Source organism: Beta vulgaris, chromosome 9 (genome assembly GCF_026745355.1).
Source record: "Beta vulgaris subsp. vulgaris cultivar EL10 chromosome 9, EL10.2, whole genome shotgun sequence".
Taxonomy (NCBI): domain Eukaryota; kingdom Viridiplantae; phylum Streptophyta; class Magnoliopsida; order Caryophyllales; family Amaranthaceae; genus Beta; species Beta vulgaris.
Window position 1 is genome coordinate 21,376,420 of NC_079210.1, and position 20,755 is coordinate 21,397,174.

At 40.5% G+C, this 20,755-nt stretch overlaps 1 protein-coding gene across 1 annotated transcript in view; it reads right to left on the minus strand.

Annotated features, from left to right (window-relative positions):
- Window positions 1-5,830: 5,830 nt before the first annotated feature.
- LOC104903355 (uncharacterized) overlaps window positions 5,831-20,755 on the minus strand; it is a 40,923-nt gene continuing 25,998 nt past the window's right edge. Inside the window, exons 4-8 of the mRNA XM_019251887.3 lie at window positions 7,140-7,194; window positions 6,857-6,977; window positions 6,457-6,504; window positions 6,279-6,373; window positions 5,831-6,183 (exon numbers count right to left, since the gene is read on the minus strand). Coding sequence (XP_019107432.2) covers window positions 6,082-6,183; window positions 6,279-6,373; window positions 6,457-6,504; window positions 6,857-6,977; window positions 7,140-7,194 — 421 coding nt within the window. The 3' untranslated portion in view covers window positions 5,831-6,081. The remainder of the gene's footprint in view (window positions 6,184-6,278; window positions 6,374-6,456; window positions 6,505-6,856; window positions 6,978-7,139; window positions 7,195-20,755) is intronic.

Consider the following 20,755-nt stretch of genomic DNA (forward strand, 5'->3'; position numbering starts at 1 on the left):
TTTGAGCCATTTAACTCCAAATAGTTTTTGAATATGACAATATAAGATACTACATCTGTTTTTATTTAGTTGCAATATTCACCTTTTTGCACAAACTTTAAGAAATGAAAAAAAAGAGTATAATTCACCCACTTGCCTCTGCTACTAGTACTGATCAGGTTCAAAGAGTAGGTGAAGTAAGGGTAATATAGTCAAATTATCCCAAAAGCTTTCTTGAAAAGGGAAATATTGCAACTAATAAAAAATACCTAAAAGTAGAAATGGTTGCAATTAAATAAAAATAGAGGTAGTATAATATAACAAATGTTTAGATTTTTGGGCTTGCATTTATTTTTGGTTGAATTTCTGGAACGAAAAAGTCATTTTAGGCCTATATTTTCGCCATTCCGTATCCAATTATTAGATTTTGAGTCATTTAACCCCACATTTTTTTGGATATGACAATGAAAGGTATAATATAACTAGTTTGTAGATTTTTAGGCTTGCATTTGAAGTTGGTTGAATTTCCAGAACGACAATGTCATTTTTAGGCTTCCATTTGTTGTTGGTTGGATTTAGGAACGAAAAGGTCATTTTAGGCCTATTTTCGCCTTTTCGTGTCCAATTATTAGATTTTGAGTCATTTAACTCCAAAATATTTTTTAATATGACAATATAAGGTATAATATAACTAGTGTGAAGATTTTTAGGCTTGGATTTTTTGTTTGTTGAATTGCGGGGACAAAAAGGCCATTTTAGGCCTATGTTGGCTATTTCAAGTCCTATTGGTACTTCTCGAGTCATTTGACCCCAAATTCATTTTGAAAATGATAGTATTAGGTATAATATAACTATTGTATAATTTTTTAGGTTTGCGTTTTTTTTAATTTCGGGAACATAAATGTCGTTTTGAGCCTATTTTGGCCATTTCGCGTCCAATTCTAAGAGTTTGAGTCATTTAACTCCAATTTCCTTTTGGACATGTTAACATGAGGTATAATATAGCTAGATTGTAGATTTTTAGGCTTTCATTTTTTTTGATTGAATTTCGCGAAGGTATAAGTAAATTTTAGAACTATTAACTACGATAAATCATTGAATCCTTATATTAAATGTTTTATTACTTGGTTGTTTTGCAATGTTTATATGAATAACACATCAAGTTTAAAGGCCTTCACCATGGAGGAATTACATGAAGTTCGGGATAAGTTGGTGACCTACCTTTGTGAGGATTGCTTACGATTCATTTTGGGAGTATTTTGCTATCTAATTAGCTATATCTAGTTGGTATTTTTCTTTCTTATACAGTTTTTAGATAATATGTTGGTAGTTTATCAATTCTATGTACACTTGATACATTATTAATATATTTTAAGTTAATTACGTTAAAAAACATGTGATGTATTGTAATTTGTTTTCTTTTGTGTAGAAGGGAGGTGTTCGGCTAGGGGGGCTCTGGCAGTGGGCTGCAGGGCTGGGGTGTTCAGCTGGGGTTAGGGGCCGGCTAGGCTGGGATGCTGTTGGGCTGGTGAATTTTTTTTTTAAAAAAAATTATGAACACAAAGGGCTGCAGTTTCGGGCCTAGACCGCAATATTTTTGCAGAAGGGCTGCTGGCCAAAAACGCAACCCTTAGGGTTATCTTGACCGCAACCCTTACATTTTTTTTTCCTCTAGTGTTCCATAACTAAATGCAAACAATCGACATCCATGACCACTAACGACTACTATAATCGATTGATGTCCTTATACGATGAACTTTATGGGTTGAAGCCTCTACACGTTTTTTGTTGCGACAATTGTTCCTGTGACATTGCCAGCAAGTATGCTCTTGATCACGATGAAGAAAAACTTCACCAGTTTTTTATTGGTATGGATGATGACCGCTACAATCGTGTGGTCCAACCTGCTCTCTCAATCTCCTCTTCCCACTCTCGAACAAGCCTATCAACCTCTCGTTTAGGAGGAGCTTTCGAAGGATATTGCTCGCAATAATAAATCCAAGATGATTTGTTCCTATTGCAAGCGTCGTGGCCATTACTTCTTCAAACTTGCAATAATCACACTCATGGTATAGCCTGATGGGATTAGTTGTTGTTTCAGAACTTCGAATGCTAAATCTTCTTCTACAACTACAATATCAGTTAGGGACCTTAATTAACATATGAAAATTCATGAGAAAAGGAGTAACTTTTAGTATATGATCTCATTGCTAAAAAATGGGGATACTAAACAGTAAAAAAAACATATTGTATTTATAAGTTCAAACCCAACGACTAGTTTTTAAAATTTGGAAAATTAGCCGTGATGCATCAAAGGGTATTTGGTGCAATAAGTTTACTGCAAAGGGTATATGGTGCATTAAGTTTCAAACTCACGTCAAGTTAACTGTCGTTAACGAAAAGTGTAAGTCGTGCACAAAAATGAAAAGTTAGGGGTATATGGTGAACTTTTGGAATATTGAGGGTATATTGTGAAATTGTAAATTTGTCAGGGGCGGTAGTTGGTGAGAAAACCGTACGCACATATATTACGAGCATTTTCAAGCATAATCTACAACAATTGCTAGTGTGTGTATACACAAACACACACACACACACACACACACACACACACACACACACACACACACACACACACACACACACACACACACACACACACACACATATATACTCCGTTTCTAAAGATCTTCCTTGTTACTGTTCCTACAGATACAAAGGACGATCCATCTGTGTGGGGTGTGGGGTGGGTAAAGTAGGAGAGAGAAAGGGAGTAAAATTGAATTAATAATGTAATGGTGGACCATATGATAGGGACATGAGAGAGTAAAAAAGGAAAAAAAATTTCCAAATAAGGAATAAATTAAAAGAGGGAAGATCTTTTCGAAACGCACTTAAACGAAAAGAGGAAAGATCTTTAGGAAACGAAGGGAGTATGTATGTATGTATGTATGTATGTATGTATGTATGTATGTATGTATGTATGTATGTATGTAGTATATATATATATATATATATATATATTATATATATATATATATATATATATATATATATATATATATATATATATATATATATATATATTTGGGATCCGGTGAGAATAGGTCCCTATGTGAGAATATTTTTTTATGTGAGAATGAATCTAATCCGTAGGTTACCAAGAGAATCAAGAAAACGACATTGAGCAACTACGCCTACAAAACTATGAGAAAATATCATAGTGACCATGTATTATATCATAATGACCAATCTATCACATGTTTAAAGAAATTAGTCAAGAAAAAAAATATTATTTACTATTTCTATATCATGATGACCCTTTGCTATATCATAGTGACCCTCTGCTGTATCATAGTAACCAAGACAATCCTCTGCTATATCATATTAACCAGCACAACCCTCTGCTATATATCATAGTGACCCTCTGCTGTATCATAGTAACCAAAACAATTTCTAAGAAAAAATAGTGTGGAATCCGCAATTAATCGAACTAAACCTTTGAAAAACTAAAACTCCATCAATGACGATACAGAGGAGATAGAAAGAGAAGATAGAGAGAGAAAAAAAGTAGCGTGAAAGGGGTGGGGGAAGAAGGGGGTAAGGGTTAAACTAGATTACGAAAATGCCATTACTCATAAGTGTATTTAGGATGGTTAGATTAAATTAGAGGAGGTGTTCTCACAAGAGCCCTCTCTCGCTCTCTCTCTCTATCTCTTTCTCTCTCTCTCTCTCTCTCTCTCTATATATATATATATAATATATATATATATATATATTTATATATTTATATATAGATCTTTCATCATCCAATACACAATCCTAAATATTTCAGGACAATTAAATCTGTATCCTAAAAGCTATCTTAATATGTAGGTTTTGGGACAATTACTAGTTACCTGGAACGTCGGGTAGCGTGCAATAAATCAACAAGGCTAAGGGTGCTCCTTGTGCGTAGGTTTAATATCCTCCAAATTGTGTCCTAGAATCCGAAGATAAAAGGTTAAAACTTCCAAGATGATGATGAAAAGTAGTAGGCAAATGCTTGAATTTCAAGGGATGAATGGAACAAAAATTTTTGGTCCTCTAGGTTGGAATGAATGGCATGAGATGCTGATGAAGTGTACGATAATTTTCTGATTAAAAATTAAAATTTGGGGGAGGTTTTAGAAGCATAAAAGAAGTATCAGTTGAGTAGGCCTAATAGGCATTAAGTGTAGCGGTTACAAGACCCAAAACCTCAACTTACAAACTTCCAAAATCTTCACTTTCCTCTCTATGGACAGCCAACTCACACGCCCCATACATGGCTATGGTATGGGGTAAGCACTTAAGCAGTGGGAGGGGTGTGCCTCAAATCACGTTCCTGTTTGAGAATGAGATGACAGCTCTTATGCAGTGGCTTGGTCAAGGGAACCCATCAGAGCCATAGCGAAAGCGAGTCTTCATATGGCAATTGTCGCTGCTTATGGACATGGATACATTTTAGGGAGAACTAACTAGCTCTAGGTTCGAGTGGCATTTCACCCCTAACGACAACTTAACCGCTGATTATTCAACATCAGTCGGTCAGACCTTGAATTAATTTCACCGAAGCCTAATCCTATTTGTGCATTGGTTTTCCAAAACTAATATCCAAATTTAAAGATGTGGTCACCAAAATACTTTAGCGACTAGATAAGCAATATAAATTGTGGCCTTCAACTACATGAAGATCGTTTGCAACAGCTTCGTCGCCATATTATAGACCAAAACAAAATCCATCTACTTGTTGGGAACTAATTTCAAATGTTATTGTGGTGTGGATCTTTTATCTAACATCTTAAGTTTTTCGAACTCTCCTCTTAGAGTTTGAAGCAAACCTTCTTCACTACTTCTTCAAAGAACTCTGAAAGGGTATCTCATGCTTGCTTAGAGCTTGTTACATTAGCAACTTTCTAAGCATGTCATCATCAAAACCTTGATGGATGAGTATAAGTGCATTTTGGTCTTTGATTCTCTCTTTTTGTAAAGCATTTGTTTGGCCTTGGATCAATGTAGTGTTGTCTTCAGGTTCAAGAATTTTTCATTCGAAGACACTGTTTATCATAATTTTCTTTTTATGGCCATATTTTATAAATTGGCTCTAATACCACTTTGTTGGAAGGTTGGTGGAGCAACAAAAATATACCTCAAATTAAAAGAAAATGCACAGAAACTAAAATAAACTCAATAAAATATATCTTATAATCTCTTGAAGGTGCCACTCTTACAAACTGTATTAGAAAACAACATAAACATAAAACAATTTATGCTACGAAATAAATTCTCATCCTTTTATATTATGCTATAATATTATAGTTTCATCCTTAATCTTCTTAATGACATAAATTAGTGGCAAGTTTAGTTATTTTTTTTTGTAACAGGAGTGAGTATGTGAAATTTAAAAGTCATGGAAATTTTCATTTGAAATTTAATTATAAATATGAAGTTAGTGTAAACATTATTCTACATGAATACACGGTGAAAATCTCACAACACAGTAGCATAATGTGATTTCAACAATGTGCACCAGCTAAAAAAGGTATATATTAGGAGTTTCATTATCGCAATATAAACATCAATTGGAATGAGGATGTTGACCAAACACGATGGATAAAAAGAGGGAAACCTTATTAAGTAGCTTGCCCTATAACTTGCACACAACAACCTATTTTTATGGTACAAAAACATAAATGAACTTTTACAAGAATGAGACCAAAACTATCAAAACTAATCAGCACAGACAAATTCAATTGAACAGGATTGCCCTAGAAATCATTCATAACTTTCTGAGAAAACTACAAGTTCTAATTAATAGCCAACTTCAGAAGGAGCCTACAAATAAGTTTGGCTTCATTATATTTCACAAACTTTCAAAACTAATATAGGCTTACTGTGATCATACAATATATTAAACAATTAATTGGCATCACTTTTTACCAACAAAGAAATACAGACCTTGATACCTATCACATACCAGGAAGACACACAAAAGTAAAAATAATGGTTCAACACTCTCCTTCACCTTGCGAATCCTCTAATGCCCAGCTCAATGCAATCTGAGTTCTGAAATAAAGGAGACTATTTGTACAATAGGTTGTAAGCTGGCAGATCGCGTACTCTCAGCACATCCTCCAAAGACAATTCTCTCTCTAATTGCGTACGTGTTGCTTGTAAAACATCCTGCAGAAGACGGGGAAATGTTAAACATGCATGAAAACAAGGAATGGGTCGGACCACGAAAAGTGAGCAACAGAAAAGACAAAAAGGGAAAATACATTGAATTGCATGTAAGAAGCATTCCTAGCAAGCCATTGAGCGTCCATCATTTCAAAAGCTACACAAAAGAGCATGTCAAAGGCCTCTTCATCTTCTGCAATCGGATAAGTATAATGAAGAAATTAGAAAATGATGCACAAGAAGATCATTTTTAACAAAAATATTAAAAAATCTCACCTCCAATCATTTTGACAAAATTCTTTCCTGAGATGCATCTTGGTTTTTCTACAAAGAGTAACATACATCAAAGATATAACAAAGGCACATAATTTAGAATTAACTTCTTTCTCTACGAGACAGGTGTCAATGGTTGTCTTTTCCTTATTACAGATCGAAAGAAATGTCAAACTCGCCCTAAGAGTTAAGAATTCGCATTACAGCCAAAAAAATACATGATTATCCACAACGATGATTCTGTTCTAGTGTTGAGTTATGGCATCTACAAAAGTAACTATTCCAAGAGAGTACAAAAAGCTAAACAAGACTATTGTCATTAAGGGTCCATTGAAAATCGAAATCTAGGGAAAAATATACAATTGCAACGTAAAACGAAAGGTGTTAAAGCTCAAAGGCTGACCTGAGAATATATCTAACATCTGAATCAACATATATGTTAGATTGATCCCAGCCACAGCAAAGGGGTATTCCCATGTTGCTCTATTGCCATCTTGCTTGAATAGTAGACTCTGGAATGAGGCCTATATTTGCGAGTTGCAAAGAAAACAGCCCATAGATTAATGATTATATGCTTGAGAGAAAAAAGGAATGTAAACAAACTAAGAGATGATCCAAAAGTATTTAAACCATTTTTATAACTAAAAAAAACATATAATATGTAGAACAACAAGAAGAGAGCCTACTGGGTATGTGCGGGAGAAAAATAGCAAGTTCTCTAGTGCTATGAAGCCACAACCCCTGTTCGTAAAACAATTTTCCATTAGAACTTGTACATAATTAGACAAATGTGTCTTCCTTACAATACATTAACATTAGTGTCAACAAAGATCTAATTCTTTTTTCTAACATAATTAATTGCACCTTGTTGATGATGGTTAAGAAGATATCAAAATACAATGTTCCGGAATGGATGTGTAATCTGTGTATTATTGAGGGACTGCCTAAATGTATTGTCGTGCATCTCTGGATGTCTACCTAGACACTTTGTCTTGTTGAATTTATTATATATATTGTTCTAATTTTTCATATAATTGGTATGTCTTGTTGAATCCTATTCTTTATATCTATGACACTAGTTACAATTATTTTGTAACAACAATCATGACATGTCTTATAACGTACGTGAGAAAGAAACAAATAATCGAATGTAAAACAATAAAAACGCACAACAAATTTACGTGGTTCACCAATTTGGCTAGGTCCTTGGGCAGAGAGAGAATATTTTATTATGTGAGAAAAACCAGATTACACAGAGAATTAGACTTAATTCATAGTCTAAAACAATTAGGTTAATAACCTATCTATACCCCCCGCTTCAAAATCGCGTTTCCGCATCAAAACGGGCTACCGCCCGATTGGGTCGGGCGACATCCGCCCGACCTGGCGGTAATCCACAAACCCCAGACTGCACGCGACCCTGACCGGGTGACCAAGCCCGGTCGTTGTCCGCTAAGGCGACCGATCGGGCGAACAAGCTCGACGCCATCGGGAGCCCTACTCAAACATGTTGCTGCCAAACTTGTCTCGAGCCCGATCGGGCGGACCTACAAATTAGCGATTTCGACGTATTTTGTCGAACACATTCAAGGCACTATTCTTACAAATCTCCACCTTAAGTTGAATCCTCTCACAATAAACCAGAAAATAGATGCATTGATCACAACGCCAAGGCAACCAGACCAGATTAGTCCCTACGGACCCTAGATTTGCCCTACAAGGGCAACTAACAATCACAAATATTGAGCAAGTTCAAACAATGTTGAAACTTACTCTTCGGAACCGGCTTGGTGAACATATTAGTAGGATTATCAACTATACCTACCTTCATAACCTTAATTGTTGTCACACTCCTCAGAAAAATGATACTTGACATTGATATGTTTAGTCCTCTCATGATGGACTTGATCCTTGGACAAGCATATCGAATTCAAGCTGTCACAATACGACGTCGCCTGATCATGAAGTAGGCCCAAATTTCTTACTTGCCCCTTTAACTAGATTCCCTCCTTAGCTACTTCTATCAAGGCAATATACTCTCCCTCAGTAGTAGACAAAGTCACTGTAGGCTGCAAAGTCACTTTCCAACTCATAACAGAACCACTAAGAGTGAACTAACCAGTCATAGATCTCCTACCATCCATATCCCCAGCATAATCAGAATTAGAATAACTTGTAACTAAACATGCCATATCACCTCCGTAAATGAGACCAACATTTGACGTACCTCTAAGATACTGAAAGATCCTCTTGACTCCCTGCCAATGCTCCTTACCCGGATCACCCATGAATCTACTAACAACACTGATTGCATGTGTAAGATCCGGCCAAGTGCAAACCATAACATACATAAGGAACCTGACTCATGTACTCCTTCTCCTTAGCAAACTTAGGTGCAAATGCGACGAACAAATGACTATTGGAAGCACTTGGAGTATCTATAGGTTTTGTTTTTGACATGCCAAACCTTGATAATATCTTCTTAATATAACCTTGATATGACAAGAAGAGTTTCTTCTGAGCCCTCTCTGTATAAATCTCCATACCAGAAATCTTCGAGCTGCACCCAAATCCTTCATTCCAAATTCATCATTGAGAAGTTCCTTCAACTCCTGAACATCCGACTTGTTCCTAGCAGCTATCAACATATCATCCACATATAACACTAATAGATGAAAGATCCCTCTGTCAGCTTGTTGTACACAAACAACAATCATATGAGCTCATGTGGTAGCCTAGCTTCATTATGTAGCTATGAAACTGCTTATACCACTGCCTAGGAGACTGTTTTAGCCCATATAAGGACTTCTTTAACTTCCAAACATAGCTTTCCTTCCTCGGAACCTGGAAACCATCTCATTGAGCCATGTATATCTCCTCCTCTAAATCTCCACGCAGAAAAGATGTTTTCACATCTAGTTGCTCAAGCTCAAAATCTTAATGTGCAACTATTGCTAGTAACACTCTGATGGAAGTATGTCTGACTATAGGTAAAAATATCTCAGTATAGTCTACACCCTCCCTTTGTGTGAAGTTCTGTTTAGCATTGACCCTACAAATATCCTCATATCGGATGGTTTCGGAGCTAACTTTTTCCAACATGATTGGGATATAATAGGCCTGGATATTTGTAATGCAGTACATTGATTTTTTACCCATGGTCATTTTTTGCGAAGCATAAATCATACTCTCAAATTTAAAAGAGCAACAATATTGGATGACCTAAGGAAAATTGATAGAAATAATCTCATATTTAGCTGATCTCCTTCAAAATAGTCCCACCTTTTGAAATTATGAAAATGATACCGACTTTGGCATATGTTTATAAAAATGAGTCATTTTAACCGAGAGAAAAGCAATTACAATCTCAATTAAAAAATACTTAACACTGGCTACCCCCTCCCACACTACCCTTTTTCCCCAACCAGTCACCACCGCCCTAAGCCACCTCCTGTACATGCCTCCTTTTTTTCAATCTATTTAGGTGGTGCAGATGGTGTTTGTGGTGTGAGTATTGTGTGAAAACCCTTGAAAACCACATCTTTTTGCTTCATCTAATTTATGTTAGTATTGATCATGTCTTCTTCCTCCCTAGTCTCCTCTTCAACCTAAGAAGACATACTCCCCTGTCTTTAAGTTAGTTTTTGATTTTGCAGGCTTGCTCTTACCATACAACATTACCTGATTCACCCTTTGATTACAGGAAAAATATAATATGCTTCATGAATTCATGGATCCACTTTCATTTTTAAAATATGAATAGTTTTATCATATCTTGTGGATTCGATCATTAGTTGTTCTATAATTTGCTATTTAATTCATCTTCTAGGTGTAGTTCGATTCCATTTTGTGACTTAGGTGCTTAGTTAGGTTCTTTTGAATTTGTTTATTTTTCTTTTTATTTATTTATCATATAGGTCTTTAAATTGGCTAGTGTTTCTATTTAGAAATTAAGGATCACTAATGTGTGCTGAGTAGGAGCGAGCCCTAAGAGCGTTCGCCTAAATTGACTATCCATACGTCGGAAACCTGAAAGCTAGGTCAAATCTCCACTGGGACCCACCGTGCCACACGTCTGCTCACTTCTGATTATGTGGCATAGATATTGACCAGGACCACGAATAAGCGCAAACAATCAGCCTCACGCCAGGGATGGGATTATTCAAGTCCGAATGGGTGGTGTCCATCCGTGGCGGAACAATGATCGACCGGCTCACCTCCTATAAACGATTACTTGTCTGATCAGATTTTCTCTCATTGAAAGTTATTGAAGTCTACATAGTTACCATTCCTTTGGCCGAGTGGGTCGGATGCCACTCGAATGAGGAGATAACGAGCACTAAACTATTCGATCGGCATCGATTGATGCTTAGCCATATTTGATTAAGTATAGATATGACTCGGGGAAGGGGAGAAAGTCCCTTAGGAACCGAGTAGGGTGGATGCCACTCGAATGAGGGGCTAATGAGACCAACTAGTCCGAGTGGGTGCCAATTGATATTCGGTCATATTTGACTGCGTATAGATGTGACTCGGGAAAGGGGAGAGGGTCCTTGCCTCTTGGATAAGGGGATAATGAGCCCCAAGCTGCCTGAGTGTATGCAAATTGATACTCGGTCATATTTGACTGAGTTAGATGTGACTCGGGCAAGGGGAGAGGGTCCCCTATGAGCCGAATAGAGTGGATGCCACTCGGATGAGGGGCTAATGAGTTCCAAGTTGTCCTAGTGAGTGCCAATTGATACTTACTCATATTTGATTAAGTATAGATGCGACCCGGGCAAGGGTATAAGGTCCCCTATGAGCCGAGTAGGGTGGACGCCACTCGGATGAGGGGGTAATGATCCCCAAACTGTCCGAGTGGGTGCCGATTGATACATAGGGTGGACACGACTCAGATGCGGGACTAATGAGCCCCAAGCTATCGGAGTGGGTGGTAATTGATACATAGTCATATTTGACTAAGTATAGATGAGACTCGGGCAAGGGGGGAGGGTCCCTTATTAGTCGAGTAGGATGGACGCCACTCAGATGAAGGTGTAATGAGCCCCAAACTGTCCGAGTTGGTGCTGAAAGATACTTTAGTCATATTTTACTAAATATAGATGAGACTCGGGCAAGGGGAGATGTCCCTTTGAGCCTAGTAGGGTGGACACCACTCTAAGGAGGGGCTAATGAGCCCCAAGTTGCCGGAATGGGTGCCAATTGATACTTAGTCATATTTGACTAAGTGTAGATGCGACTCGGGCAAGGTGAGAGGGTTGCCTATGAGGCGAGTAAGGTGGACGTCACTCGGATGAGAGGCCAATTAGCCCTAAACTGTCTGAGTGGGTGCCAATTGTTACGTAGTCATATTTGACTAAGTATGAATGTGAATTGGGCAAGGGAAGAGGGTCCCTTGTGAGCCGAGTAAGGTGATTGCCACTCGGATGAGAGGCTAATGAGCCCTAAGGTTGTACGAGTGGGTACCAACACTTTCATTTTATTTTCATTTTTGCCAACTAAAGTGGCAACCATGTATACTTGGGATTTCAGGGTCCCTCATGAGGGTTGAGCTAGTTAGGAGTTGTCGAGATTTTTTGACGTTTCATCTTCTCAGGACCAAGACCTTTGGTTTGAGTTAGTCCATTTGGGCCACCTAAAAAAGGCTCATTAAGTGACGCGGGGAGTTTTGTGTTGCGCGTCCCCTGAGGTGAGTCTATATATACGTGAGAGGAAATAGAAATCTGGATCATTTGCTCATTTTCTGAATTATTCTCTCTACTTCCAACTCAAGTTCCCCAGTTGTTTTTGTCCGACCAAGTAGGCTCCTGAATTATCTTTAAGTTTATTAGCTTTTCATTTGAATAATCTCGGTCGACTCCTTTGTCTATAAAAAATAGGAGATTCGTCCGGGTCAGTGACCACCCCGACCTCAACTCCCTATAAGTTGTCTGAGGAGGTGAGGGGAATGGGAATAACATTGGTGTCGACTGTAATATATTGTCCCGACCCCTCGGCTATCCCCGTCGCTATCTCACTTTCGAGTCCATCATCCTCAAAGAAGGAGGAGGCCGAGGGCATCGTTCCCTATCCTTGGGAGGTGTCTCTAGCCTTTCTCACCTCTAGGAGTTAATTAGACAAATATATATCTGATGGTGTAGTTAGGGTCATCATGTCGAGTGATGAAGAAGGGACTTCGACTTCCGTCTAACTGGAATATCTTGATTTGGATCCGAATGGAGGTCCAAGCTCAAAATTCATTCTCCCTTCTCTAAGTAAGGCATTGAGGGACGATCCTCGGGGTCAAGCAACTGCAACTTAGGAGACTATCTTCTCCCTCCACTACTAGTACTTCTTTCTGATCAGGAGCCCGCAATACACTCCACTCTCCCTTCAACAGGAGTAGCCGACGAGGGTTTCGGAGGCTGTGGGTACGGTCCAAACTAAGCCTTTCTTAGAACTCAACCGCCACGAGAAATATATGCGCTGGACCAATACCATCGACTACCTCTATACCCCTGTTGACCAAGAGTACATTAATATAATATGGGGGGGGGGGGGGGGTGAAACAAATCCTCTAGTTTTTTTTTCACTTGTCTAAATTTCGCTCGTTAGTCGAGGTAAGTCCCTTTTTAGTTTCTAACTGACATATCCTCTAGTTTTTTCTTCACTTGTCTAAATTTGGCTTTTTATCTTGAACTGTTCTCCACTAGGCTGGCCAATGTCGCTCGGAATCGGGTGTAGTTTGTCGAGGAGGTAGAGCACATGAAGAAGAAGGGGAAGACCCACTTCAACGACCTATATAAGGCTTAAGAAGGTCAACGTATTGATGAGTCTAAGCTCTACTATGCCGAGTGGGCCATTAAGGTAGACCAACGGAGCTTCCGGGAGTCGCTGAACCAATGGGCTAAGGAGAAGGCCGACCTTATCTCAGCTCGCGATACTAAGGCCAAGACAGAGGCGGCATAGCAGAGGGTCGATGCGATTTTGGTTTGGTTGACTAAGGCCGAGAAGCTCGTCAAGACCAAGGAGCAGTGGTTTCGTGACTAGCGGCAATCCGATGCTTGCGAGATGTTCGCCAACGAGGTGGGTAGCAATGTCGTAAAGAAGGGGAGGATGAAGCCTTGGACCGTCTGAAGAAGGTGTTCGCTGAATCCCACCCTGATTTGCCTTGGGCTAACGTCTTGTCTAGGTACTAGGCGTCTCTTGAAGCCGAGGATGCTGCAGTCCGAGCAGAGATGGGTCTGGATGAGGAAGATGAGGAGGACTCCGAGGAGGTGGCGGAAGGTACCCACTAGGGGGAGGTCGGTTGTTCTGATTATATGGTTGGCGACAATGTTGCTGCCAACATCAATAATGCATCTGATCTTCTTTTTAGCTCTTAGGCCCTTGTAGTTTGCTTTAATTTTTTTGGTCCTTGGTAGTAGCAGACCTTGTCTTGTAATTTTTTCAGTTCATGAAATGGAATGAAACCTTTTGCAACTCCAATTTTTTGTTATTTGCAATATTATCTTTCTTTCTTTTTGAATATACGACTAACTTCTATGGCCAGTTCACTTGTATAGTCAGACAACTGGTTAAGTTGCACAATTATTGAACCATTTAATTGGTTAACTTATAGCATTTTGTTCTGACTAGCTAAGTCATGCTAATTCGGCTGGTTAAGCTATGGTTATTCGACTGGTTAAGTCATACTTACTTGACCGGTTAAGTGTTTTTGTCTGATTATAAATATGAACTATTTCGACTAGCAAAGTTTAGTAGTCCGACTCATTATAGGGTATGCCGACTTGTTGCACTTCGCCGTTAGTCTATTATATATGCCCCTATTGCAATTAACAAACACTAGACATATAACCTCTTTAGATTATATGCATTCCAGGCTTAGGCTAGGGATACGCCTTCTTGGGACCCTAGTCGGAATATGCCTAGTTTGATTACTTCTGTCACTTTGTATGGGTCGTCCCAAAGTCCGGTAGCCTCGACCTTCCAAACCAGCTAGTCGCCAAGTTAGATTGGTCTAGCTTTTATTCGTCGGTCGAATTGCCGGGTGATTCGTTGTTTATATTTGATGGACTTCATCATTGCGTTGCCCCTTGTTTCTCATAACAGATCCTGGTTAGTGTGCTTCTATTCTTCGTTCTTTTGAAATTCGTAGAAGGTCACTCGTGGAGAGGGGATGCCAAACTCCACTAATAGGACGACTTCACTTCCATACACAAGGATGAACGGGGACTGTCCAGTGACTTATTTCCTGGTGGTCCAAGCCGACCATAGGACTCCTGGTAGGTTGTCGACCTATGCTCCTTTGGCAGCCTCCAAGGACCTTTTGATTCCTTTGAGGACTATTTTTTTGGTCAACACGGCTTACCCATTATTTCGTAGGCTTTATAGTGCAAAAAGCTTGGTCTGTATTCTGAATCAGGCACAATAGTCCCGAGTAGGCCACTGTTGAATTGTTGCCTATAATCATCCATTAGTTCCCTTGGTACTCCAAACCTGGTCATAAGGTTCCTCCATATGAATGCTTGAACCTATATGTCCGTTATTAAGGTGAGTGTTTCGGCCTTTGTCCACTTTGTTGAAGTAGTCAATCACAACTATTAAGAACTTGCATTGGCCTGAAGCTGGAGGGGAATGGTCTGAGCAGGTCCATGCCCATTTGTCGAACAATAGAACTGTCTGGATGGTTGTCAGAGGAGTAGTTGATGTTTTAGGAATGTCCGAATAGATCTGGCACGATGGGGACCTCTTGACTAGTTCCTGGGCATCCATCTTTAGGGTGGGACAATATTAGCCACTGAGGGCTTATCCGGCTATGGTCCTTCCCCCTTGGTGATTTCCACATGCTCCTTGATGGATTTTTCTTATGGTGTAGTCCCCTTCCTCGGGGGTTAAACATTTTATGAGGGGGTGAATGAAGGACTTTTTATAGAGCTGGTCCGCTTGCCACAAGAACCATCCCGACTTATGCTTGATTCGCTTCGCGTCCTTATGGTCTTTGGATAGTATCCCTTCTTTCATGTATTCGACCACCTCATCCATCCATGTAGATGTTCGATTCAATACCAGTTGCTCTTTGGAATTGATGCTCGGCAGACGTGGTACTTCTCACATACATAATGGTAGGAGGGGCTAACCCCTCTGCTGAACTGATATGTGATAAAGCATCTGCTTATTGATTTTATGACCTAGGTATGTGGGTGATGCTGAATTGGGAATAGCTTTTTAAAAAAATTCTTGGGTTTTGGCCAGGTACATTCTCATGGTGTCTTCCTTGCATACTTGCCTGATACATATCCCACTATGAGTTCTGAGTCGGATTTGGCATTGACTGTCGTGACTCCGGTCAAGATCCATAATTGGAGTCATTTTTAGTATTAGTGCCTCGTTCTCTGCTTCATTGTTAGATCTCAAAAATTCAAACTTGATAGCATATTCCATTTTTTATCCGACTGGGGGCTTGATGACAAAACCAACTCCATACCTAGTTTTAGTGGATGACCCGTCCACTTGTACTTCCCAACCATCTTGCTCGCCAACTGAGGATCCTGATAGTGCATTCAGTTATGAAATCTTCTAAGCCCTGAGCTTTGATTGCTTTCCGGGGCTCATACTCCAGTCCGAAGTCTACGAGCTGGTCTGCTCAGTTAGTCATCCTGCTGGAGTGATTTTGGCTTTCAATCACCCTCCAAAGAAGCAGCCCGGTAAGAACCTTGATTTAGTGGTCTTGAAAGTATGGTTTGAGGTTCCGACTAGCCATTACGAGGGCGAATACCATTTTTTCTGTCTCGCAATAGTTAGCTTCCGCCCCTCGGAAGGTGTTGTTTAAGAAATAAACCGGGTGTTGCTTGTCTTTTATTTCGGCTATCAAAACAACGCTAAGTGCATATTCAGATACCGCCAAGTAAATGTACAACATTTCCCCCAGTAAGGGGGATATCAGCTTGGTAAGGTTTGATAGATGTGTTTTGAGGAAGGTTGAGGCTTGTTCGACCTAGTCATCCCAACTCAACTTCTTTATCTTTAAAGCATTAAAAAAAAAAAAACTTTTGTCAACTGACCTGGAGAAGAAGCATCTGAAGGCTATCAGACACCCGGTTAGCGCGCTGCACCTCCCGTACGTTTCCAAGAGATTTTATCTCATTTACCGCTTTGATCTTGTCGGGATTAGCCTTGATCCCTCTCTTATCCACTAGGAATCTGAGACACTTCCTTTCCTTTACTCTAAATACGCACATCTTCGGGGTCAACAACATAAGGAACCGCCTTAGTGTGCCGAAGTATTCCCTTAAGTCTAAGGGATGATCCCCCTGTGTCTTGCTTTTAACTATAATGTCGTCAACTTACACTTCAAGGTTCCGACCCAGTTGGCCGTTAAAGATTTTGTTAACAGTTCGTTGATACGTAGCCCCAACATCATCCTATAGCAGTACACCCCTTGCCCGCCGTTGAGTCGAACAGCGTGTCGATCTTGTGCAGAGGGTGATTGGGCAGGCCTTATTCAGGTGTGTCAAATCCACACACATTCTTCTTGCTTTCTCTTTTTAACCAACACAACATTGGCCATCCACTTTGAGTACTGGAACTCTCCTATAAAGCTCGCCTCAAGCAATTTTTCTACTTTCGCAGCTGCTGCAACATTCCTCTCGGGGTCCTGATGCCTTAAGTTTTGCCTGATTGGCCTGAACCCCTCCTTGATGTTGAGCTCGTGGCACATGATTTTGGGGTCGAGTTTGGGCATTTCCGAGGACGTCCCTGTACTATATGAGTACCTGAATGATTTCTTTTCTTGTTTCAGAGTCCATGGCTTTGCCTACTGTCAAATTTCGACCGAGCTTCTCATCAATTATTACTTCTTCATCGTCCTCAGCTGGCTGAGGGCGCTCAAACTGCTTAGGGTTCTCAGTGATGTAAACCCCGAGGCCACCTGAGGATTGACTTTCTTCTCGCTTTCTCTTTTTCGAGTCTTCTTGGACATCATCTTCGTTTTTCAAAATGTAAAAATAACATTCTCTTGCTGCTTGTGTATTCCCATGGAATTTTGCGACCTTAGCATCGCCGATTTCGAATTGCATGAGGATCTAGTAGATGGAGATCGCCGCCTTAACCTTGTTCAAAGTAGGTCTCCCCATTATGATATTGTATGGTAGAGGGATGTCCACTATTAGGAAGTCAATTAGTAGGCTTCTACCATTGCCTTTTCTTCCGTCCGAGTGGGTAGCTTCACCGAGCTGACTGGATGCACAAAGTTTCCCCTAAAGCCTATGAGTGGCTGATTGAGGGGCGAGACATCCCTTTCGCTATACTTCAACATCTTGAGGCATTCTAGTGTGATCATATCAGATGAGGACCCACTCTCCACTAGCACTCTTTTAACTCTAGTGTTAACCACTTTGAGTTCAATTATTAGGGGGTCGTCATGGGGTGTATGTAGGGTCCGACTGGATGCCTAAAAGTCATTACGAGGCAGTCTGGTCGAGGGTGGGGGACGTCAAGCACTTGGTGCTTAAGACTCTATAGGTGGACTTTGCGAGATCGGTCGGTTAGGCTTCTCGATGTAAAACCACCTGATATGACCCCAATGAATCCTTCGGTGTCTCCGCTACTCGACTAATCCACCTTCTACTTGCCCTTATCCTCGCTTGTGTGCTTGAGGTAGCGGTTCAGCTTGCCCTGATCTTCTAGGTTATCAAGGGACTTCTTAAGTTCTCTATAGTCCTTGGTGGTGTGTCCACACTGTTTTTGGTACTCACACCACTGGCTCTTATCTCTACGAGCGGAGGACGTTCTGATGGGAGGTGGGCAGGGGAGCATGGACTTGTATTTTATGTCCAAGTAGATTTCTCTTCGGTTTTTGCTGAAGCGGGGGTCCTGGCCATGGTCGTTGAACCTGTCTGACATACCTCCTTTTTTTTTCGGCTGATCTTTGTGGTTTCCTTCTTCCTTTCTCTTCTTACCTCCGTCGTCCAAGTGGCGACATATGTCCGTCGCCTGGATGAATCTTTGAGCTTTTGTCAACGACCACTAGTAGAAAAAGGACGATTTGCGTCGCACAGACACGGAAACGACGCACAGTTAGGATTTGCGTCGCATGTAGGGAGCTGTGCGACGCAAATCACAAAAATCTCTCCAGCAGGTGCGCAGAATATGCGCCGCACCATCCTCACATGCGATGCAAATATCAATGTGCGTCGCTTGTTGCGTATGTGCGACGCATATTCCACGCACCAGTTGGAGAGATTGGTTCCCAATGTGGTCGCAATATAAAGGTGCGTTGTAAAAGGCTAATGTGCGTCGGACCCCTTGGCCCATCCGACGCACATCAGCCCACCCAACTCAATTATAGAGCCTCTCCCTCTCCTTTTAATTTTCCCAAACCCTAAAAAAACTCCAGCCGCGTCTAACATCTTCCCCTCTCTCTCTCACCCTCTCGCGTCTCTCTCTCTCCCTCAAACCCTAAAAAAACTCCAGCCACTCTCTCTCACCCTCTCGCGTCTCGCTCTCTCCCACTCGCGTCTCTCTCTCTCTCACACTCAAACTCTCCCTTTCTCACCCTCAAACTCTCTCTCTCTCTCCGCCGAACGAACAAACAGAACAACGAACAAACAGAGCCTCTTCGTCGATGGCGTATAATCAATTTCGTCGATGGCGTACAACAGAACAACGAACTCTCCGGCGACTTGGCTTTTATGGATGAAACTCTCTGGCGACAGGTTCGTTTTTTTTTCAAATTTTCAATCTGATTTTATAATTTCCAACTCTACAATTTTCTTTTTTCAGATCTACAATTTCGTTTTTTCATTTTTCATTGTTTAGATCTAATTTTTTTTCAGATCTACAATTTCTGTTTTTTTACGTTTTATATCTGATTTTTTATTGACTTTTTTTTTCTTATTTTCATTTCCAGATCTGTTTTTGGTTTTTCTGGAAGTCTTCTTCGGAATGAGGAAATTGAAGGAAATTGAAGTTTTTGGTGCTTTTGTCTTCCATAATCAGTTTCGTTTTGTGTAGGAGTTGTAAATTATGGAATTTCGGTGGTTTATTGTTTTGTATTCGTGTTGTAAATTATGATATTATGATATTATGGAATTATGTTTGTTTATTCTGTTGTGTTCGAATGCCTTCTTCTGTTTGAATGCAATATAGTTCGAATTTTGGTGGTTTATGGAATGTAGTAAGCTTGTTCAATATTTTCATTTCATTTTGTTAGTGTATTTTGTTATTCTACGCAGATTCTTGTAGTTTGAGATCTGATTCTTGTAGTTTGCACCTCATTCCTAGTTTTTTTTTAATTAAATAAAAGCAATTTGCGTCGCACGTAGCCCAAGGTGCGACGCAAATCACTCATCTGCGTCGCACCCTAGGCGATGTGCGACGCACATCTCCCTTGGCTGGATGGAGTTGGGGGCTGGCAAGACCACTTGCGTCGTACCGTATAAAGGTGCGACGCAAATAGTTGAACCATTTGCGTCGTTTCCGCATACGACGCAGATCGTTTCTGAGTCATTTACGTCGAGGGCTTTGGCGTCGCACCGTAGTCCGACGCAAATAGGCGCCTCACATCCGACGCAAGTTGTCTTTTCTGTACTAGTGGACTCCGAGAAGGTTTTTACTTCATTTTCGGCCAATGACCGTCTCAGTGATTCTTCGTTGAATCGTTTGATGTAGTCGGTCAGGCTCTCATTTTTCTCTTGTTTGACCACCATTAGCTGGAGACTAGTCTTTTTTTGCCTTTCGCCGACAACAAATTGGTGGATGAATAGTTCCTCAAATATTGAGAAATTGGTCATGATTCCTGCAGGCAATTCTTCAAACCAATTAGGGCGAGGCCCTTGAGTGTAGTAGGAAAGAAACGACACCAAGTAGCTTCACAACTGGTCTAAATGCTCATCTGAGCTTTGTACATGGCCATGTGATTATCCGGGTCAATTAGGCCCGCAAATGGTTTAATTGTTGGCATTTTTATTCTCCCTAGACTAGGTGCTTCCAGGATTTCTTGGCTGAATGGGACCATAAACATAAGTGCTATATTGTTGATAACAGGGGGCATAAAGTAAGCCGAATCGCCTTACCCCTCTCGCTGAGCGACTTTCTTGTTTAGAATGTGCCTAGCATCATACCCCATACTGAGGCGCTTCCGGTTGACAAAGTGTCGGACGTCCTCGGTTTTCGTTAGACATCGCTTCTAGTCTGACCATGGACCGAGCGGGGGTTGTGTTCTTCCCTTTGGGAACGTACCAGGGCATGCTCCCTTGGTCCGGGGAGGACACGAGGGTCAGGCTGAGCGTCTCCCTATTGCATGACGGTTAGCATATCC